Source organism: Dufourea novaeangliae, unplaced genomic scaffold (genome assembly GCF_001272555.1).
Source record: "Dufourea novaeangliae isolate 0120121106 unplaced genomic scaffold, ASM127255v1 scaffold147, whole genome shotgun sequence".
NCBI lineage: Eukaryota > Metazoa > Arthropoda > Insecta > Hymenoptera > Halictidae > Dufourea > Dufourea novaeangliae.
In genome coordinates, this window is record NW_015374029.1 from 651,549 (window position 1) to 676,236 (window position 24,688).

The 24,688-nt window shown below is 42.8% G+C and overlaps 1 protein-coding gene across 1 annotated transcript in view; it reads right to left on the minus strand.

Annotated features, from left to right (window-relative positions):
- LOC107189406 (B-cell lymphoma/leukemia 11B) overlaps nt 1–24,495 on the minus strand; it is a 42,361-nt gene extending 17,866 nt beyond the window's left edge. The window contains exon 1 of the mRNA XM_015577931.1: nt 24,064–24,495. Coding sequence (XP_015433417.1) covers nt 24,064–24,100 — 37 coding nt within the window. The 5' untranslated portion in view covers nt 24,101–24,495. The remainder of the gene's footprint in view (nt 1–24,063) is intronic.
- Nucleotides 24,496–24,688: the final 193 nt, after the last annotated feature.

The following is a 24,688-nucleotide window of genomic DNA, read 5'->3' on the forward strand; positions in this document are numbered from 1 at the left end:
AATCAAGTGTTAACATTTTTTTGAAGCATCCTGTTTATAGGGTGTATTTAGTTTTTATTATATTTTAGTTAATGATTTAGGGTTGTACTTCATTCTGTACGTTTTATACTTTATTGTATGTTTGAATATAGTATAATAAATACGTTATAATAGTAGTACTATGACATGTCGGGGTTATTTTAGAAACTGGACTACTACTTCTACGTAGAATGCATTCACATCCTGTATAGCCACGATACTAAAGACAAAGTAGCGTTCAAGACAGAACAGGTCAACTTTTTTTAGTACTTTCTCCCCTTGACGCCATACGCTGAGATTCCAACTTTTCACAAATGCCCCGACTTTTACTCGTTTTACACGAAGAGACGAGCACATGGCTCCATGAAACTAAACAGATCCCCTTAAAATGACCAGGACACTCGAAGATAAAGGACGGGGACACTTGAAAGTCCCTTTTCTTAAACCTGTGTCCTGGACCACCCACCATATGACTATTTTGTGGTATCGTTTGTATCCTTCCTATGCATTTTCTGTAGAAAAATCGTTACAAAAATAGAATTCGAAATTGAAACCTTGAATTAAAAAATGAAAAATTGGTAACAGAATATTTTCATTCATAGTTCACAAGGCAATTTAATGCTTTCCTATCGCGTGAAGCGCAGTGTTACCATCGCGGTCAAGGAAATCCGCGTTTGCGCGTTGGCCACTGGTCAATCAAAGCTCCGCCCAGAAAGAATCGAACGGAGTCCGCGCATCAGCGAAAACTCCGTCAAAAGAAAACCCTGTGGTCGCGTATACACAGATAAGAACTTCGTAAAATTACTTCAACCCAATTCATCTACTAGACATGTAAAAATGTAAGCCAATCAAGAACAATATATTTTATGTTTAGACTGCTGACTTTATGTATTTATAGACTCCAGAGCTCTGTGAAATACAGTAAAAGACAAAACTTTCATCGAATGCAACGACTTTTCTATTTTATTCTTAACTCAATAATATACTTAAGAGGAGATAGAAATTCTTACTTTTGTTCTTGTCTTCAAGAATTGCTTTATAAAATATTAATTTGCATAAAAATCCGCAGTCCAATTATTAAATAGAAGTGAGTCAATTTGGTACGACCAATTTCTAATCTACCATTCATTTTTCATCACGAACGAGAAAGTACATAAAAAATAATGATAACTGTAAATCATACAGATGTGCCTACAGTACTTGTGGCCATGCTCGAAGAAAGGATGCCTGTAGCGAAAATCTAGTTTCTGGGAAAAACGTCTTTAAAGTTTGACAAATCTGCTTCTGTCATGTACTGTAACCAAGTATATGGAAAAGGGTTGTTATATCAGTAGACAACTTTCCTAAAAACATCATTAAAACCGAAAATGTCATTGGAATTTGAAAATAAATAATGTCGCCATAAGCATTCTTTCTTTGGGCACAATCCACATTTTACTTCTGCTATAATTAGACCGCGAAATTTCGATTTTTATACAAAATTATCATTTTCTAAAGCAACGTATAAAGACTAGAGCAAATATGTGGGAATTTTCTCCTTTTAAGTATCTTCGTGGGTTCAGAATAAAATAGAAAACTAGTTTTGTGTTCAATTGTATTTCATAGAACCTCATACATTCTAACTGCATATAATCCGTGGTCGATCTACAACATTCTAAATAGTCCTACCCATTTTATATACGAATTTCTTAACCGCCAAATATGCCAGAGAAAATAGTTGGTTCAATCAATGAACAACTCCCGTAGCAAGTATGCACCCAACAGTCAATGTGCACTCGTGAATAAAACGACCAGACGAAGAGAACCGAAGAGGACGATAAATGGTTTCCCTGTTTTCACGTGGGGCTTTCATTCCGATGGATATGGACACTCGACTCGCCGAGGGAAGAAAAGATCGATGTATGAAACCATGCCAATTTCTATGTTAATGGGCCGAAGTATGGGCGAAGGAAGAGCCGCAAGAATCTTCGGGCGGAAGGATCTGCGTCGAGGACACTTAAAAGTGAATTGTTACGTCTGCGGCTGACCCCGGGACCTTAGACCTCGCCTCCCCCCCCCCCACGCCCCTTCCTTAGGCGAGCGACGGGGGTGAATTATAAGACTCGCGTAGAAGGAAATTAGATCTCTATATCAGCCCGAGCGGCCGCTTTCCTCGGGGCTAACCGAATTTCCCTTTCTGTTGTTTGCCCGTGCAGACACACGAATCGAGTCCGTGGGTACGGATTTATACGCGAGCCGTGATTTCATTATATGAAATCGCGCGACCCGGTATCGCTGGGAAATATTCGGGAATAGAATTGCGATTCCGTGATCTTTCTGGGACATCTGTCGACTTGGAGATTTTCGCTTCATCCTGCACGAGACGATTTTTGTTCATCCTTGTGTGTTTCGACACGTTGAGTTGGTAATTATTTGGCGGTGTTTTATAATTTATGTGGATAAATGTTACGTATTTCACGAAAGTGAATATGGGGATGATAGAAATATTATTAAAAGAATATGTAAGGATTACGAAGGTACTGAGGTCAATATACTTTACTGGATAAAAGCAGAATGTGTTTCGCAATATTCACCTATATTTTATGTTATTCATTATCACTGTGTTATATATTTTTAATGTCTGATCAATAACGTAAGAACATTCCACTGAGGAGAATGATCGACGATTCAAAGTTTTTCTTTTATTTTTAGGAATATATCTATAGATTAACGTAGATTTTCCTTTACCGAACTGCATTCGTAAAATAATTCTTCAAGATTCAATTGACCGGAGTAACTAAGTAAATAGAATCCCCAAAGCAATTAAATTAAATATACTCTTTGAAGTGAACCCTCGAAAAGAATACACCACCAGCAACAGTACACCATTATCACTCACCAGGCGACATCAACAGTAACAAAATAATAACCCCCAAAGAACCTGCATTCCATTCAAAGTCCCATCTCATGGGTGCAATTAAGATAACCATCGTCATTCCACCGGTATCCAGACGTTTCAAATTCTCTGTCACCGGAAGGCCTCGTACCTGGGTCCAGCAGGAAGCAAGACAGATCCTCCGACACAATTGCGTCCAGAGATCCATCCTTCGAGATCAAGCGAAAGATTAAATCGTTCCTCCGCGATCAACGTAGGCGGATTGGGAGGAGGACACTTCGAGCGATCGTCAAGCTATAAATGTTTCGACGGAAAAATCGAGAAACGGTAGAAACGAAAGACGAAGGGGACCAGAAGGGAGGAAAGTTCGTCGAGAGATCGTGTAACACCGTATCGTAGAGAGCCTCGGACGGAAAAAAGGAACGAGACACAGAGACCCCTGGTCTCTCCTCTGAATGGAGCGCGGGCTACCGGGGTCCGTTATTCGCCTACGATTCAAAAGCGCTCGGTTAGAAACAAGAGACGCGCGACCGGTCGTTAACGACAATGGGCTTTTGTTTTTTCGGGGGCAGATGTTGGACCGGGGCACACGGGAGCTGCGCGACGACCGACCGGTATATGCATGGCAACCCCCGGGCTTGTGCTGCGGGGCTTTAGGGCCCGGAACGCGAGCGAAGGAGGACCCCGAGAGAGACTCGACACGTGTCTCCTCGTCACTTCGTGAATCTATCCTCCCCTCTCCCCTTTTGGCGGGGAGACACGCGTGTAAAACGTTTCTCTCTCGGTCGATCTCTGTCCCGATGGAACCGTGTCTCTTCCTTGTAACCTGTCCGCAAACCGGTCGAAAGGAGATATACACGCGCCCCAATAGAGTGTCGTCGGCTGCTTATTCATTTAACAGCTTCCTGCTCGGCACGTTCCACGTTTGTTGCAAAATTCGGGTACGTTGTACCTGGCTATAAAGCATTTAACGGGTCGATACCGGGGGGGGGGGGGGAACCACCAGCTCTCCTTTTCGCTAGATATAGGGGATCTGGTCGATTCTAAGACTATAGGTAACTTCTGTAGAACACGGTCGTTTGGGTTCTGAAAATTGTCGTGTTTTAGGAGACTATACCTGAATTAACGAGTTGTCGGTGATTGTGAACAAAGAAGGGTGATGGTGATTTAGGTGGGAGAAGGATGAAGATGACTGCTATCCAGTAGCTGGGGCTTAGTAAATAGCTGGGAATAGTAAATAGTTAAGGCTCTTTAGGGTTAGGTAGGTTAAAAACTGTCCCACCTTTTGCTTAGCTTTCTTATGCATGGTAGGATATATTTTAACCCACCTCGAAAAGTTGAAGTTACTCATAGTCATACAGTTTAATATTTTATTTTCATATCATTTTTTTTATATTAAAGAAAATTCTGTGCAACTAGGGTTTTTTTTTTTTTTAAATCTTGTGCCTCAAAGAGTTGACATGTATATATGAGTACACAAAATTGCCGTATTCTATGCAATTCTGTAACTTTGTTACAGGCAAAAACGTGAGTAGGAATACCTATTATTCGAGGGTTTTTCCAATTTGCTGACGGAGTTAGAGCCGATCTGTGCAATGGGAAATACGGTATTATACGAGAGTTGCCTGTATTTTGATGGTGAGTAATTTTCGGTGTTTTTGTTTCCATTCAGAGGGCAATTTTAATAAAAATAGATAGACCAACTAGAACTAGTGTATTTTATTTGCGTCTACGCTGAAGTTAGACTTCTGTGACTGACATATCTGTCATAGGAAAGGCCTACACCAACCAGCAAAGAAATTTTCGATAGTCTGTGCAGTCATCGTCTCTTAAAATTGATCTCCCTTTTCCAAAGAATCTGTCACGAAGAATATTATATTCCCTCTCAACTTATTATTAATGATTCCAACTCGAAACAGACACTTCACGTTCGTCATATCGAAACTCGGTTTTAGTAGGTAAATTAGAGCTTGAACCGATACAATTAAATTACGTCTGGATAGTATGTATACGGTATGTCAGAGCAATCTGGAAAATTATATACCGTTTCCTCGGAGAGGTACTTAATTTCCTTGTTTTTGATTCGATTCCTCCCGATCAGTTATCTGGCAGAAGCCAGAAGTAGAGTGGCCACGTCTGCTGAGGGGGATGAGGGCGAAGGAGAGAGCGTCGCGTATAGAGAGGAGACCGCGGAATAGCCGAGAAAAGATAACATAAAAATACAATATTGCCCCGCGAATGTAAGTTGGATTGCTTACAAATTGGTCCATACATCCGTAATGCCTCGATCACTGTACCCAGCGTGGGAGGGGGGCTCCCTTATTGCGAGAGACTTCGTAATTTCCATCTACGAGTGGGGCAGATACGTATGGGAATCACTGGAGGAAACGTCCCGAGCTTATTAGTCTTTCCACATTAATTTTCTTTCCTCTGCTCTCCAAGTACGATGAAACGTCCGTACCAGAGGATCCGTACCCCCATTACTCACTATTGACCCGATATTAAGTCGTTAATCACTGCTTTTCAATTATTCGCACCTTTACCTCCACTCACCTTCCATCTTTCTATTACTCTGGTTTTCGACAAACTCTAAATACTATATTGAATACTCTACATCATACTTTATTAATGTAAATTTTACCTTCTATTTTTAATTTCTACTTGAATTTAACTACTATTCAATTTAATAGAAATTGAAGTCGATTATTTGCTAATAATCGACACGTTCAAAGAATACGAACAAAGAAAATAAAGAATGCTACATAAGATTTCTCAAGAATCGAAATACACAAATTAACAATCCTAGTAATTGTCATTTGGACCAATCTCATCATTCTTCAGTACCACGATTACATTCACAGACCTTGAATTTGTAGAGGCTGTTTTCTATAAAATTAAGGTGAATTTAATAGTCTCTCTATTTCAACAATTTACAAAACATTTTCTCGATATCTCAAATGTTTCGTAGCCATCGAATGATTTTTTCCAACACATCTGCACCCGTGTACACGATACAAACGCGGCCAACACCGATAAACCGGCGGATATCCCGAGGCGGTTTCCTTGTTAGGACATCCGTCCTGTCAAAACGTCCAGAGGACACATCGAAGCAATTGAATTACGATCATCCCCAGGGCGAGCTCCGACCGTAACCAATAATTCCATTATCCATTAGTATTGGGTCGCAGCAATTTCCTTCTCCAGACCGAGGCATCTAGGGCGTACGTGGCAGTCGATCCACCGCGAAATATAGAAACGGATCAAGAAACGGGATAGATTCGTGGCACACGTCACGGGACCATCGAACCGTTCTGATGCCGACGATGATTGAGCTCCGTCGGTGAAATCATTTCGAAGGCAACGAACGTCGCTTTTCGTTTCGCGAAACTTCGGGGGATTCGAAACTGGCTATCAAAATCTCGATAGATTACAGTAAGCAGATTATTCGAATTTCTTTGGCATAAATGATGACTTTATATTAATCTTCGAATTGCAGAAAGAAATAGATTGATATAGTGATTGATATTCATGATCATTGCGGAAGTCTTAATAGAATGTTCTTAAAAACTGATTAGGTGGAGTCTGAGGAATCCGATGAATATTTTTAGCATAATTTCTTTATATTTACTAGTTACTTAACCCTTCGTAGGCAATGATATTTTTTCATACTCCGTAGGCAAGCTGGGTTGTTTATGTCCAAGCTTAACTTTGGCTTCCAAAATCTCTGGAAAATTTGTGAAGTTCTTGACGAAGTCTCTCCTACATTATACAATTGTTCGTTAAGTCAAACGTTTGAAACAATATTTAATAAGAATAAAAATTCGGAGGATAGTCCGGGAATAATGGAATTTCGTTCGGGTCTTCAACGACCCACATTGTAAACAAGGGGTTAGACGCTTGTTTACTTCGATGTTTACATGAGAATGAAAACTATTTGCATAACAAGTAATAAGATTCGTGTAATAATTAATAAGCAATGATATTTCCACCGCACCAGTTAAGGGTTAAATTTATAGAAATATTATTTACTGATACAGAAATACTATACAAAAGTACAACCAGGTTGTTGACCGACATACCTTCCCGTAACAGGTTCAACAGATTATATTACAAACGTACGAAGACTCTTGCAACGACCCATTATATCTGTGCATTAACTACACAATGATTCCATCATCATTCTCCTAGACTATCAACGAGTGTCGTGAATCCCTAATGCTCATAAACATTCTAAGCCATACACACCAACGTTCTCCTATATCGACGATACAACCTAAAAGGTATTTAACCAAGCAGTTAAACGTTTTATTAATCCCCACGCTATACAATACATTCCTAATCCTTCCTGTCTAAACCAACACGATCAATTTTCCCAAAAGTTCACCAACAAGATCCATAACTAACGATTGCAAAGTCTATCGCCGAGACATTTCGTTCCAGTCCCATTGTTTACCTTCCAGCGCCATTACGCGTCCCTCCAAGCCGAGAGTCACCATTATCGAGCACCGTGTCCGTCCACACGAGTCACCAACAACGAATCAAACACGTGCACACGCGCTACAATCACGATCCGAATCATCAGAACACGATCGCGCATCGCCGTTCGATTTTTCGTCGAAGAATTCCCGAGGATCACACCCCGTACGTGTATGTTCGTAGCATCAACGGCTGAGATCTGGTTTCTTCCATGCTCGGTGGCTGACTGGAGGATCGGGGTCCACGCATGGGGGCCGGCCCAAGGGCCCCGACAGGATATCAAAAGAAGAAAGGACCTACCGAGCGCGTCCGTACAGTGGTGGGGGTAATTTTTCATACTAAACCCCCACTTTTTTTTTCTTCCTGCGTCTTTCTCTACCTTTTTCCAATCCTCACCTTTCTCCGCCGTGGTCCGGAAACCCCATCGGTCCTTTCGACTTTCCATCCTCAGGGGTGAGAGCAGTTTTTTAACCCCCGAACGAGTTCACTGGAGCTCGTCGGGGCTAACGAAACTATCCCCACAAAAGGATCCAAAATGGCGAACTGCCTGTACACGTATACAGAGCCTGTTCTTGTATGTTTTTTTTTTTCTCTCTCTGTCCGTACGACGACCCTTACCCATACGCGGACGCCTCGATGCACCTACGGGGTTGGGAAGAAAAAAAACGTTGACCCTTCGATCGAGAGAAAAAAAATCGGAGAGCCGTTTTGTGGATCGCGAGCTTGGCTCCTCGAGTCTTGTTCCACACGACCGTGCGCGGCGGGTTCTTGTACCCCGCCTATTTCACGGAAGCTTTTCTTCCGTATCTTTGATCGTTTTCTCTTTTAAGGACGCTTTTTCTGTGATCCTTAGAACACGAGATCAGACCTAACGGGTATATACTGGGTCTCGAATGGAATCGGGGTCACGAGAGTGTATGCCCGGTGTCCGGTTGTTTGTGGATGCCTGGAGATTCCAGGTTAGAGAAATTTGTAATAACAATGGAACAAAAAGTAGTCAATAGTTTGTAGTATTTAGTTAATGGTTAGGTTCGAAGTTTAGGATGCTGTCGATTACGATGCATTCAACAGGAAAATTAGATCAATTGTACTAAAATATGTAATCTTCTATTTTTTTTTTAATAAATTCGTGACAGAGTTTAAATTTTAAACAAGTTTCTACTTTCTTCGTCGGTCAAAATGGGGCGAACATTGAAGAGTGTAGACGAATATCACTGAAATAGCATAGGATTCTGAGTTTCTCGAAAATATATTCTGAATTTGAAAAAGTATGTATTGGGATATACTTATTGGTACACTTAGTAGATGCACGTATTGTTATCAATGGAAGTAGCGTAAAAGTATCCGCACAAGGTTAATATTTATTTTATACAAACATATGTACAATGAATTAATATCGCTGCGATTTTAATATGAGTTTAGATCTGTTTTTGTGACATTCAATGTGTGCATTTTTCTTCCACTATAAAAAATGGCAATTTCTGTAGAAATAAACTATGTACAAATTCTCTGTTTAACGCATTTCAATCTGAAGTATATTAATCAAAACTTGACCGCAATAATAAATTAATTGCATCTACGTCACTAATTCCGTAACTCTAAAGGGAAACAAAATCGTACAACCAAAGGGGAGTGGATTACTGGAATTCCTATTCAATATGAGTATTCTTCTATTACTATCAAAAACTCCAATACATATTCAACTAGACTGTATACAATTTACTAACCTTTCCTGACAATCTCTTGTAAATATTTTAGTCGTAAGGTGAGTCAATATGATCTAATCTGAAGTATATTAATCAATAGTGAATCGAAATTATACATTAATTGCGTCCAATACACCGACTCACCAATCCCAAAACGACAGAAAATCGCCCAACCAAAAACCACTCAATTTCCACAGTTGCCCTTCGACATGTATATTTTTCCGCCGCTATTAAAACCAGCAATACTCATTCAAAAAAACTGTATACATTTTCTCAGATTAACACATTCCAATCAGAACTACGCAAACCAAAAGTCGACCACAGTAATAAATTAACCATGTCCCCATAACTAACGCAACAACCCCCCGAGCGAACCAAACTCACCCAACCAAATGGGACTCGATTTCCAGAATTCCCATTCCGTACAAATTTTCTTCTCCAACCGTTCCATTCACGGAAACATCCCACGAAATTTCACGCAACCTCGCTAAAAATCATTCCCCCTCCCGACGATTCACCGTTTCGAAGTTGCCTAACGGGAACAACCAGCCCTTCCGCGAGGGCCCCGTTTTCGCGCTCTAACCGGCACCCCTCCGCAGGTTAACGTTTACGGAATCTCGAGTTCGCACGGCGGGAAATTCGGCTGAACAACGGTGAAGGGGCAGCCGAACCTGGGACCGTCGCTTCGCGGTGTTAATTCGCGCTCGAGAAAATTCGCTCGCGATCGTTAATTATTTCGCGTGACATGCTTCGGCACTTGGCAGCGTTCGCGCGTTGTCAAAAGTTTGCATTCGGATGTTTTGCGGCTGGCGAGCACCGAGTTTCGCTGGTAGAGGGGGAACGTTTTGAATAATGTAACAACGAAGCTCTGGGAGCTCGAACTCCTCCCCTCTTTCCTCTCTTTACCACGGAACTTTCTAATTAACCGAGGCCGGTCCGAAACAGCGAGACCCGGAGAAACGCGTCCGAAAAGCGTGACAAAGACAGAGCGTCCGAAAGAGGGTGTGTGTACGCGGAGAAGAGACAGAAAAGAGACAACGACGGTGTTGTTGCGACTGGACAATAAACGAGAACCCAGGGAGCACGGTGTTTCGTTCGTCGTACCGTTCCCCCAATGGCGATCCTGCGCGCCCGTTTGTTATCGCCGCCACGGCGGTTCTCATCGTTTGTTTTCCGGTCATTGTCGAGACCGGCGGGAAACAGGCAAGTGACGCGTGCCGTTTCGCCGGGAAATATTCGTGTGTCTCGTTACCGCGGCCGCGAAAAACCGCTGACTTACATTCACAGAGTACGAAAAAATTCTTCCCTCTACCTTGTCGATGCTGAATTCGTATGGGAAAAATGTAACAGAAATGTAAACGGAATCGAGGTACGTCTAGTTGGATTCATATTTTGATGAATTTCTGAACTCGTCGAACTGGTTGCAAACGCAGCGAAAAAGCTTCTTTCCCCCCTTCTCCCTTACAAAGTCAGCTTTTTCGCGATGCGACACGGTCGATTTCCGCGACAGAGGATAATCGCGAGGCAACCGATTGCTCCCGCGGCGCGACGTTCCCAGGAATGTATAGATGAAGATTTCGACTCCCACGAAAGGTGAAAACCTCGCCTGGCAAAGGCCGCGGTGTACACCGACGACCTGATCAGAAAACATAGAAGTAGAAGGGGAAATAACTATGTGACAGGATGTCAGAATGTGGACTCCACTGTCCGCGATTTGCCCCGCGACAGCTGGACCACGTCTAACTGTACCTATTTCTCCCACATGATTTATTTTGATCGGGGGAAAAATGTTGGGGTAAAGGGGTTTTTCCTTGAAAGACGCGTATAGCCCAGGCAACGATATTATTGAGAAAGGGAACGGGGACAGGTCAACACGACGGGGACCTGTTTCCCCGTCTCTCTCTCTCAATGGACAATGTCCTGTCTGCTCCCGGTCACAAAGGACCCCCGGGACCTAGAGATCCTCCCACGATACGCATGTGGAGCGACGATAGAGAGAAGGATCTAACCATCAGGCCGAGTGGGAATCCGCCGGGAAAGAGAAAGACGCCGCCAGCACACCGCGTATACATACATATACACACCCATTCACGGCCCGTGAGAACCAGATTTCATATTTCTCATAACCGCCTGGCCGACCGCGGAACGGATAGAACGCAGTTTCCTAGACCGTGGCTGGGGTCTCTGCATCGGTCTTGGACCGACTATGGGGTATACCCCTCCTGCAAACCGAAAACTGGTCAAAACCGATTTCAATCCGTTCCCCGTTTTGTTTGGGCGAACAGGGGCCCACCTACTCGTGATCGTTTGTATCTGGCTCGCGGTCGGTCAATTTACCTGTTACACCCCGGGATTCGTTCGCCCGTGGGAAGGAGAGAACGCTTTTTCGTGGTTATCCGATGGGGATCCGGAAATGGAAAAGAGGTTCCGTGAAGAGGCTGTGGATTAAGGTTTGAGCGTGTTGCTTGGAGTTTTAGAGGGAATTGATAGCAAGCTTGAATTGGGGTGGGGAAAATTCTTGACAAGGTTTTTGGAGCTTTCTTTTTTCGGGTGAATTATTTTAACCCTCATTTCGTCGTTCTTGTTAATTTGATACAGTTTCTTTTTAACACGAATGCCGCGGGATTTTCGTACATTTCAGCCACATTATCGAAGTGAAATTTTCGTTGCACTGACTGTAGAAGAGTATTAAAGTCAACTATGTTATATTTTTGGAATTTAGTTTGTTGAAGTTTACGGATTTATGGTCCAATATTAATATATAATTAACCCCACGGCATTCAGCGCGTTTAGAAGTGAGGGGTCTTCTGCCATGTGTAGGTAAATTTAGCTGAGGTTGTGTGAATTTTGTTTTAAAGAGTTTGCAAATTTTGTTGTTTATTTCTTCATTATGCTAGTTTTGTACCACTGTGACGATTTGACAACGAGGGACGAATTAAGTTAAGAAAATGACGGATGAGGGTTAATGTCACTCCGAATAAGAGTATATTAGTCAAAGTGGCAGTTTTTTAGATTTATGATGGGGAATATGAAGGATCGCTGCATAGAAAGTAATTTCGTCAGTATAGATACAGATATTAGGTGTACAAATTAATTCATGGTTTTCTTTTTATAAAGTCGTTTATTTAGAAAATACCAAAATATAGTTTTTGCTAATGTTCCCCTTCATTTTCTACACATTTACTCCATTTCTCGAAAAAATAATGGCGGTCCTACTCAATAATGAAATGGGGGACTACGAATAAATTTGTACACCTTATAAATAGAAGTTAAATTAATAGAAAGTAGTAGAAAACTAAAAGTAGTAAGAATATATTGTATTCAATTCATGTTCATCTGTACGTTAAATTGTTAAAAAGAACGAACGATCAATGTCATACCGATTAGGCGAAACGTCAATTCGACTCGCTGCAACGATCGTTTTTTTTCCTTTACATGGGGCACATAATCCAGTGTCTCCGCCGCGATTACACGAAATTCATTCCGCTCGATAAACCACCGGACTGAAGATCACGCAAGCGATAAATTGATACATGACAGATCCTATCAGTTACGTGTGTCCCTTTCCCACCGAATGCTTTATGTACCTAACGCAAAATACGTTACCGAAATTTTTTTCCAATCTTTTAAAATCTGAAATCGTACTGCAAAAATCAATAAATCAATTTATTAGTCGTATATAATGTGCCAATCTCCCTGGGTTGCATCCCAGAATCTTTCAATCATTACCTCTAATCACAAGAAATCAAACATAATTTCTCGAGATCGCTTTTTTCATTACAAATACAGTTCCGATGCATTCAGCTGTTAAAAAAACAAACGACAAAGTTGACCGATTCATCTAAACAGTTCATATTCCGTTACTATCAATTAACTTCTTTTCTATTCAATTTCAACGTAATAACGATCTCCCCCGGTCGTACAAGACCTCCGCAGTTCACGATGCCGTCGACACCAGCCGCATAAAAAGGAGAGAAAAAACATGACCCCCAATTTCTTTTTTCACACCGGTACTCCAGGATCCCGCAGCGTAGCGCCCCGCGGATCGGCCACGCAATTGGTCCAGCCCAACACAATGAATTATCTCGGACAGTCCCTCTCACTCTCCTCCGCCTCGGTGTGTCGATTTTTTCCAGGAAAAAAACCATCCCGCTGTGCAATTTTGTCGTCGACAGCCAATCGGACGAGAGCTCGCGATAACCGGCCACGCCACTGGTCGAGAGAAAAAGAGAGAGAGAGAGAGAGAGAGAAAAAAAAAGAGTCGGCTCCAGACCCTCTCGTAGCCGGTTTTTCTTCTTCTTATTCAACTTCCGGGCCAGCAATGGCCGGACATGACTCTGAACGGTCCCGCGTTTTGTCACCTTATCTCATTGTACGCGACCTCTCGCCCGTTACTTTTCCACCTCCTTCGATGCCCGACCGCCTCGTTAAAGCAAATATCCTGCTAGCTGCCCGCCGCCGCCGACCCGAAAATCGCGTCTCGAATCGCTGTTTCCGTTTCCGGTGCTAACGGTGGATCGTTCCTCGCGATTTGCGTAAGAGAACCAGTGATTGACTTATGTATCTGTAAATAATTATTTTCTATTGCCTCTTTTCGTTTGCTTCTTTGGCTAAAAAAAAGGGGGAAATGATTTTTTGTGGACAAACGTGCGGCTGTTTAGGGAAATTATTGTCCTTTAGATTTAGAACAATGAAACACATGTTTGTCTCCTTGATTTTTTACAGTGGTGGGGTTGGAATGATATAATGTTGTTATTGAGGTTTCTGTTAAATTTCTTATTTTATCATGAATGTGTGGTTCGGTGCCAGTTCAATATTCTTGGACTTCTTTAGTTCCCAAGCCTGTTTTAGGCGTAGAATATACAACACATTTTTACTTTCAATCGACGGATTTTAATCGGATTGTATACTAAAGGGTTAGAAGTCCGTATATGAATAAATAAAAATAAATAAATGAACGAATCTGAAAGAGGATTTTGTTAAGGGCCAACAAGCCGAAGGGCGTAGATCGTTTTTGGAGCTTAACGTTGGAAGATAGATAATTAGTTCGCGTTTTCATGAAATTCTGTTATTTCCAATTTCTATGCGATATATTACTACTATTCTTCCATCTCAATAAGTGCTTATAACAATAAAGAACACACCATAAAATAACATTTCACTAAAATACTACACTAGATACATTTTCACTAAAATCGCCATATTTGGAACAACCAATCCTTGACCAAAAGCCCATAAAATGTATCGCATCGGTAAAAAAACAGCCTCCAAATTACACAACGATTAAACAATCAAACACTTCCGTCGCGACTGAAGGAATTTTCTTAACAACCGACAAACGCAACAGCTCGAAGGGCCAAGTAAAGCGTCACCAAAGACGGGCGAACCAGGATCCATCGAACGCCCCGAAAATCCTCAAGGCTGCTCGCCATTACGGGAGTAGTCTCCTCTTTCCCATTTAATTACACGCCGCCAGGAGGGCGAGGCTCCCCCGTAAAGTGGCACCGAGGCCAGCGTTCAAGTTCCCAAAGTTACGGCGTTCCCAAACGAGCGCGTATAACTGGCTCGCGGGCGTTCTAAGCGTGTACATACATACACGACTGCAACGGGGGAACACCGGCGGAAAATCTAAAAACGACGCAGTCCACCCTGTGCCTCTGAACTTGGTCCCCCGAAGAGACTATTTATAGGCGGGTCGAGCCTTGTACACACGCGTGCTACACGAATATTAGATTATAACGGGTGACCAGGGCCAAGGAGGCACGCAGAAAATAATCAAAATGGCGGAGGAATACGTCACTTGAGCAGGATCGAACAGTTATCGAGACCTTGCGGGAACAAACAGTTATGGAAACCTTACAGGAACGAACATTTATCGAAAACTTGCAGGAACGAACATTTATCGATAACTTGCGGAAAGGAACATTTATCGAGACTTTGCAGGAACGAGCATTTATCGAGACCTTGCAGAAATAAGAATTCTTTGGACCAGCTGAGAGACACCCTTTGTAGGATAACGGTCACAGAAATGTCGTGATTTCGATGTATCGTCGATAATCGATCGTTCGGGAAAATAACTTCGATTCCAGGAAGAAAGCCACGGGTGACCCTTGCCCGGATGTTCGGTCTACCATCGAAGTACACCGACTTTCTAAACGGTTAAATGATTAGCGGGAGTATGGTGGCATACACTGAGAAGACGCGTCAGGTAATACCAGTTGGAGAGCACGAGGAGTCAAATCTTTCCCTTGGGTTTTCAGTTATCCCGACGGTCGAGGCAAGAAGAATTGTGACGAGTTGACGTGCACCGAATGTTTGTAATTGTATAGCGAACTGTCGACGGTAAGAGGATACTCTAATCGCTGGAAGACAGGTTGGTTTTCGTTACCATGGGGAAACATCGATGGTGTTTCGTGAAGAGAGAAAGCATGTTAACGAATGAGAAATATACATCAAGCTACTATTAGACGTCGTGATGCTTCTAACGCACGTCTGGATCTAGGATGGGTCAATTTACCATGACACGAACTGATATTTTAGGTTCGAATAGCTTCTTCTTTCTTGACCCAGGAATAAACATAGTCGGACTCTTTAAGTTCCACGTGACAAGATGATTAATAGTTCCATATCTGTTACATATGTATCTTAAATCTGGATTCCATACTTTATCAGTGTCTTCTTATTCAATTAACAGGAAAACATCATAATCAGCAGCAATTAAAAGATCAAGCGACTTACCAACAATCCCGATCTTCTAAACGCATACCTGAACAATTATCAAGATACTATGCCTCAATCGAGTAGACACGCGCCAATCCTTCAAAACATCAACAGCCTCTTCCCTAAAGGTACAGACAAAAAAAGAAGCACCTAACAAGTTGACTTTTCGCTATTAGTGAAACGTCAACCGCAAAAAAAAAAAATAGGGAGGGAGACGGTCAGATCGCAAGAGGAGAGGTCAGGTTGACCCTCGTTGGTGATGCACCCTAAATACGAAGACACCAATGGTCCAGGGAGGGTTGAATCGCACCTTGGCAAGTGGAAGGCGCTTTGGAGTGACCCTTGGTCAGGTAGGTGAATTCTGCCCCCTCCCCTTCTTACCGACAAGTGAACCTGGCCGACAAAGCGTATAATAATGCGAGCAGATTATCGCCCCGAAGGGTGGTTCGCACCTTGGAAGGAGGGACTCGGACAATAGTGGACAATGGGCTGGGAAACCGAGACTGCAAACAACATAAATTTTTCTACGGTATTATATCGAGTTCGGACTCTGACCGGCCAGGACAGTTTTCATTCTTTCTTCCCTCCTTTTTTTAACCGAGAAGCACTCGGGGACAAATAATACACCGTGTGCTGAACTAGGTGCCCGGCTGGTTTCTCGAAAAGCCTATTCTGAAGTGCTTGTAAATCCATTATCGGCCGAAAGTCGACGCGTTACAGCCGCCTCTCTTTCTTCCGGTGGCTCGGTCTCCTCTATTCCTGGTGTTGTGATTTCAATGCCGTGGTCTTGATTGGAATGAGCCCTCTTGTTGTCCGGGCAACACTCGGATGGCTTTGGGATGAAACTGATCCTCTGTGTATGTATAATGTGTTTTGGATGGGTTCTTATGTAGGCTTTTATAGTTGCATATTTATAGTCTCTATTTCTAGTCTCGATGGAGGAATTGGAATTTTCGATTTAATAACACGGCTGAATCAGGTGGTTAGAATTAATTGTGGATCTTTACAGATTATAAAATTAGATGAAACATGAAAGGCCTATATAATCCAGGAAAAATTAAATTCATTGCTCATGAAAATTCAATTCTACAAATTTCTGAGTATGACCAGATAACGCGGTTCGTAATGTAAATAGAACGAGTTGAATTTCCATTAGGGTATTCGACAGCTTGCGAAGAGAAAATAATTTCTATCAGGTTTCAATCCTTTTTCTTCACCAGGGGGTAATAAAACAGAAAAATGTAATTTTATGTTTTGGTCCGTTTCTTCTATTCTAGTGAATGATAAATTTAGACAGAAAATCAGGTATATTTCGGTTGAAAATTCTGATTATAAAGACACGGAAAACCGATTTCTTATTAAAACTTTAATCCGTATCCGTCCCTCTTTCTCCCAATTTAATTTATCCCTCGGTGTCAACTTAGCACAGTGGCAAATAATTAATACAATGAAAAGATAAATAATTAAATTTGCAAATTCTTTAAAATAAAAGTCACCACCAATTCAATACCAGACTCTATACATAGCCCAATAGACGCGTAAATAGCACGGTAATTATGTAATACATTCGATAATAGCCCGAGAAATTGATACACTCTAAAGTGCTAAATCATACGAAAATCATGTACAAGCAAAGTAAATTTACAGCATCGTCACCGCGCCAGCGAATTCCCAAAGTAACTCTACGGTTAATCAGTCTGTTCCGCAAACATCGATTCACAGTTATTCACTGCATCCCCCACCTCTATTTCGCAACTATCAGTAGTACACGATTCACGGTGTACTCGACGTGGTTGAATGCGCGGTACAAAAAAAGGCAACAAAAAAAAGAACGGACAGAAAACGCAAACAACCTGTACGTGGATTTCGCGGTCTTAACCCCGTTTTAAAGGTATCGTCCCAACGTCGACCAATAAGACCAGCAGTGTCTCCCTCCCTCTCCAGTCGAGTGTTCCCGCGAACGAGCTCGTCGACATCGTATTTCAGCCGAAATTGCCCAACGGCAGATTGGACCGGACGATATACAGCCGAGTTCGGGAATGATAGCCCAGTGGATGGCTGTATCGACATCGTCTGTCCCTGTTGGCCCGAGACAATGATTTAAGGAAAAGGACTGAGTGGATAGCTAATTAATTTCTACTCGTTCGGAGTCGTCGTCTCTGCCACGGTAATGGGTTTAATTACCTTTCTGTCCTCGAATCTCTGACCGAAGATTTTTTCCCGCTATCCATCGAACTCATTGTCTCTGCTGTAGATATTCTTGGTATTACGCGATCATAGGTGAAGTTGATGGTCCAGAAATAACGTAGCGGGCCCCGTATTCGAACCACCGGTGCTCCGTTTGTTCCCCTTATCTTATCAAATGTATTTTCAAACGATGAGACTCGGCTTCGCGAGCAACGACGACGACACGATTTAATAATCGGGCTGTTTACTTTGCACGGAGTTTATGTCGGAGGAAAGGAGGCTCTCGCGGTTTTTCCTCGATATCCAGTAGCGAGCGTCAATGCGGCATCGGGCAGCGGGACGGCAAGTGGCGCCATCTACGTGTTCCCTAAACTTTCGCAACGGTTGATCGATTCTTATTGTATATTACAATTCTGGATATTTATCGACAAACCTGGCCACGATAATCTTCGAGGATACGGTAACTAGACATTGGTATTTCTCTCGACGAGATACAGAATATAAGAAATTCAAACCTCGTTAGAATTCCCGCGCGACTCCCTCATAAACTAGTATGTATCAAGATGCAACTTTCTTTAGAGGCTGTCCGTAAAATATCTTGCAATTAGCGGGACTCGTGTTACGAAGAATTTTTTGCGTGGTCTCGCGTGCTTCTGGGATCAGAAGTCGGCTGCTGCCTATCCCCGACCCACGGCTCGTGTCCCCCCTGGTGCCACGATCCGCGAGAGACTTTCTTACCTGGCCACGTGGCTGCTCTTGGGCCCTCCGAAAAGAGATAGGAGGCGCGAAGAGGTGGAGAGGGGACTGAGGAGGAGGGAAGAAGAAGGGTTCGCCACGCGCCTCGAAGGTTAATCTGAGAAATCAAATCAAAGTAGTGGGCTTTTTTTTTCTGGATCGTGACGTTGCGTGATAGAGTGAGAGGGAAGGTTCGTGTGAGAGGAAGCGCGAGGAGGCGCATGGGGTTGGAGGGAAGATCGTTGGAAGACGAGGAAGGGCTACCGACGGGCCGCATCAAAGACAATATTTAACTCGCACGAGCATAGAAAACGCGCATATGTCGTGCACGTGCCGACAAGGGCGCGTAAAACTCACTCTGTTTGCTAAATAACAGCCTCGAAAGTGCCTCGGCCCGATACCGTGGCGGCTGCCGCCGGGGTAGGCTTTGCAGGACGCCGCGACAGCAGCGAGGTGTCCTGCTATGCGGGCGTAATTGCGTCAATTAACCAGTCACACGCTTTCGAGCCGACTGATAAAATTGCTTTCACGGAGGCGAGAGACGACGCGACGGTTTTTACGCCGCCAGGTATGTCGATGATTTTGTGTATCGTGGAATTACAAAATTACTAGAAAAATTTTGTTAAAAGAAAATTGGGTTCAGAGTTAAAATAATATGTAGTGAAAAGCAGCAGTAACTAAGAGTGTCATCTTGGCATTTAAACAGGTAACGAGAATAAATAATTGTTCGCCATGTGGTCCAGTCATTAAAGAAGTAGTATTTTATTTAAAGAACTGGACTTTCTACGTTTAATTTATTAAAGCCGGTGATGTACTATCTTTGTACGAAGTTCTGTTATTTATTTAGGCCATCTTTGGTGACAATATTCGATTTTGTGTATTGTGGAATTACCAAATTTCTAGAAAAATTTTGTTAAAAGAAAATTGGGTTCAGAGTTAAAATAATATGTAGTGAAAAGCAGCAGTAACTAAGAGTGTCATCTTGGCATTTAAACAGGTAACGAGAATAAATAATTGTTCGCCATGTGGTCCAGTCATTAAAGAAGTACTATTTTATTTAAGAACTTGAAATTTCTACGTGTAATTGATTAAAAACGGCTAAGTACTATCTTTGTACGAAATCTAACTTTTATCTAGGTAATGAATTTGCCGATCTTTGCTTTGACTTTTGGGATTGGTGATTATCTTGGATCTTGGTGATTATCTTTATATTATATTGGATATCTTGCATTGGAATTGAGTCGTTCACACGTTAAAGTGACTGACACCATTTCTGGAGTTGGTTTAAATTTTAGTACCAAAATACTGGCAAACCATTCGATTGGTTCTTAACTTTGTATATCGAAAATAAATTTCCTTGATAATTTTGATGGAATTAATTACTTTGGTAATTGAACGGCTCAATTGATTTCTAAACGCTTCAAAGAAAATTTTCCCTCTCTGATGCCAGTGGAATTATCCAACAAAACATTCATTGATAAATTATTCCTGAAAACATCGCATTGTAATGTTTATATTTTGTTCTTTTAAGAATGGATCTAAATTAGATTGACGTATCCATTTATCAAGTGTGAGAGATTCTGTAGTTGATTCTCAAATTAATTCAATAGCTTTAAAGTTAAGTTCAATAGTTTTAAAGATAGAGGAAATGATCAGGGCTTCTACTATGTGTACTAATCATTAATTAATCCCGTTTAGTGACGGAAACAGTCTTATATTAATTATTTTAAGATGTAGTATTACCGTACTTCATTAAAATCATCAGAATCGTTCACTATTCAGTATAAACGCAATTATTATGAGCTTACTCTTCATGGACTAGCAGCACGTGAAGATATTTTACTATTTAAAAAATAAAATGTTTAATAACGAAGTAATAATCAAACCCAGCAATATGTCAGCTCATACATTAAATCAGCCTCATTGAAACCTATTATTCAACATCATCGTGTACAAATGAGTAAGCGACTAACATGGCGGACTACTTCGTCGATCTTCTGCTTCCTTTATTTTTTCTTTCCGCACATACACGCCGATATCGCCACAAAGGAACAATAATCCGCATGTAATGGAAGCGAGTCGTTCGACACTTTATTCTCTCCTCGGTCTGTTGTTAATATTTCGTTGAATTCAACGCGTTTCGGTATTCAAACAGCAGCTGTTTCGACATTCCTTGGACAGAAGCGTCACCGCGAACACTCTGGCCGAGTACACACGGGGCACGATTCATATCTTAATTGGGAATTTGCTCATCCAGATAGAAGGTCGTTATATGTATCGTGACCAATATTGAATTCGGTCGTTGGAAAGGAAAATTCGTCGAATCGAGGCAAAACGAGGATAAATATCACGTCATGGAAATAAAACTTTAATGAAAGAACCCCTAAGAATTTTCATTGATCTGCCAATTCGCAAACAGAAAAGAAAAAAAACGTTAAAGTGCCAAAAATTAAAATATTTCTGCCCTTAAGACGTAAATAAACCATATTTTAACACTCGATGAAGACTTCTTCGTCTCACGAATTTGTTCACGGAACATTTGTTTAACCAGATTACTTACCAAAGTCCGAATTTTACATTCAAACTTGAGAAAAATTATAATAGAACTAAAGCTAGTGACGATACATACACTTGATCGTTGTTCCAAGAGTATGTGAACGAATTTGTGAGTCACTGTAACTAGACAATTGTATTTTAAATTGTTTCTTTCGACGGTGAAGTCTCAGGTTGTCACTGTGCCCATGAAAACGCGCTTTTATCGAAATCACGGCCGCAAATCAAAAGGTAATCGCGCGAGTGAGGTATTTGCCGTTCGACGGCCAGGCAAACGCGTGATCTATTTACTTCATTATATGTATGTAGGACGAGCGAGGAGGCAGATAATCGCGATGTAAACAGGAGGACGTATACGTACGTCCCTGCCAGGAGGATAATCCGCATTTGCAAACAGAAATTTAAAGCTTCACACCGCGTCAAGATCGCGTTGGCCCGGACTGCGGCTTGTCCGTTAGGAAACTAGACTCGCGAATTTCCTTCGTATCCCCATCAAGCATCATCAATCTCAAAATTGAAACAACACTTTCAACGACCAGCTAAAATAAAAAAGACGCAAGAATTCCAGGCTGTCATCGCGATAAACGCCTGTCAAAAGATCCAACCAAAAAGTCATCTGCACACTCACCTCTGACATTTCATCGTCAATCTCGAAACGCGACCCGTGACATTCTTTTCCTAAACATTCGTCACAGAAACCAGTCCACTTCGAACTCCCACCATCCCTCTCAAAGTGTGTCTCGTCACACGAAACACCTCCGACGAATGGTTCGACGAGTCACACGATCCGAATTTCATACCGGACATGCGTACGTCGGTTCCAGCTCCTCGGACCACGTCGACGGAACCCAGAAAACTCTTCGACACTGATGACTAACCGACGGTTTCATCATCGAGAACGTCGTTTCACGGTGTTAAATAAATCCAATGATATTATCAAATTCCCCATAATAGATACACGAAGTCTTCGTTCAACTTCACGATGGTCATCCAGGACCCACCCCTCCGTCACGACGATCGCCACCCTGACCGATCGTCGATCGATCGCAGGCTCGTCTAAAGGACGCGGTGATACCCCCGTGAAACGTAACGGCGGGGGTTAATCGGTGGAGAAATATTCCGGTATCTTTTCGCGGCGGCGTCATCGCGCGAACTAAAGAATATCGCAGTTGTAATTAAGAAAACGGAGCCGCCGCCGCCGCTGCTCTCCGTGGCGGCGAGGGGGTGTCGGAGGCCAGGCGACGCGGGGGATGGTGTGTAGCGTCAGGGGGTGGAAAAGTCTCTGAAAAACGCGCGCATGACAATGCCGCCCCTCCTTCTCGCCCACCCCCCCACGGTGCTCTCTCCCTTACGCCGGGTCTCTTCTCTCGTTCTCCACCTCCACCTTGAAGGCCTCCTTCTTCCTTTTTCTACCACCCCCTCGTACTACGAACCAAGGGTGGGGGTGTCGGGGACTAATTAAAAATTCAGACGATGGAGTTCCCAAGACGTTGCCCTGCTATCCCGCTTTTTCCCTCCCTTCCCACCCCCCCAAACCCCCCTCGTTCATCCTTCCAGATTCATTCATTCCTTCTTTCCCTTTCTCTTTCTTTCCAGCCCCCGTTTTCCCTCTTCTTCGCGTCTTTCCTGAGACGTCCACGCGTCTTTTATTTCCCTGCCCTGAGACGGGGCCACGCGACCGACACGACTTAGTTTTCTCGCCCTAGGAAAAGTGGCGGCCGACAGGTTGCGGGAACCAGCGAATAATCGTGGACGTTGACCTTTTTTCGCGGTCTCGTGTTCCACGGAGATGAAAGTTTGCTGGCAAGTTTGTATTTTTTTTGAGAGAAGGGTGCGTGATTTTTTGTGCTCAGGGTTTTGTAGCTGAAGGGAAATCGGAACAGGATGATTGCTACTGGCGTGATTGGGATCGAAGTGGAACGGTGTTGGGATTCGCGTGACTCGATCGCGAACGATTTATCGCGACTCGATCGAATACACGGATTATATTTCGTACTAGTTGACGTGGATAGGAAGTTATGGGGATCGTTCGTATTCGAGGCTTGCGAGGCTTTTCGAGCTTTTATCGATACGATCTACGAGGAACGTAGTACTCGATCTTCTTGGATTCGATGAACTTTGTATTATGGATTTTAAGACTGAAAGTACAGAGGTAACTGTCGTTTTCGAATAATATAAAAACAACACTCATAGAATTCAATTTTCCATGCCGCGAGGAGAATTGAACTTTAACGTTCCGCACTTTTCCCCTCGATTAACAGAAAATTCGTTTGGAAACTTCGTTACCCGTTCCATGCACACCATATTTTTCAAAACCGTATCCAACGATACGTACCAAGAAGTTTACGTTACAATTATGTATAAAAAAAAAAACTCCACGTTAAACCAGCAGCAATAAACTAACAAGCGAAACAGCAATTGACCCATAAACTCGTCAAACTTGCATGTCATATTACGGAAAGAATAAAATGTACTAAGTATACAGAGGTAATTGAGTACCGTAGAACTTATAAAACTCAACACAGAGAAAGTCGACAATATTTACCGATAAAAGCATAAAACACTGAATGACAAAAGCAAATTTCTGGCGATCATTCTAAATCCCTCAAAGGTAGCAAACAAACCACGATGGAAACGTGTCAAAGAAACATTCCGTCGACTTCTACAAGTTCAAGCGTACCCAAGCGATCCAAAAATAATGGTGCCCGTTCCGGTCAACCGACGGAGCCCGAACGCTCGTCCGTCAAAACAACGTACATACATTTTTTCACGGTATTCCGTCTCTCCACTCACCTTGCGCGATCCTGACCGCGGGCATTTTGATCCTCATGGTGACGTTCTCGATCTTCGTGGCGCGTCCCACGTCTCGATATATAAATAACGTTTCCCACGAGCGTCCAGGACGGAAGGGGGGATGTGGTGGTGGTGTTGATGATCGGAGCGGTCCTCGTGGCGGGTCCTCGCGATTTTCCCCTCGAACTCACACAATCTTTAATATTTTCCACCGGGGAGGCGAGAAGAGAAAAAGGGGCGGTGGGGGGAGAGGCGTCCGTACGAACGCGAAAATCCCCTGACAATCGCGAGTACGATGATCGTCACGGTTCTTCCCTCCTCCCCCTCACCTCCGCCTCTCGTCGTTCCTCTCCAACAAGTCCATCCGACGGTTTCACCTGTTTCCACCTTGACGAACACCTCTTCCGTCACACTCGTTCGCCGCCGATTCCTTCGATCCGACGATGTGTTTTTTTTTTTTTCACAACCCCCCTAGTTGTACGATCTTGTAATCAACCTCCTACGATCGATCGACGATCGTCTTCGTGCACCTGGCCGCGACGACGACGGTACTGACAGTCGGCCGGGACGCACGTATTCGTCAACTAATGTTCGTCCTCATTGTCCACGGTTGTATCGTTCGCGA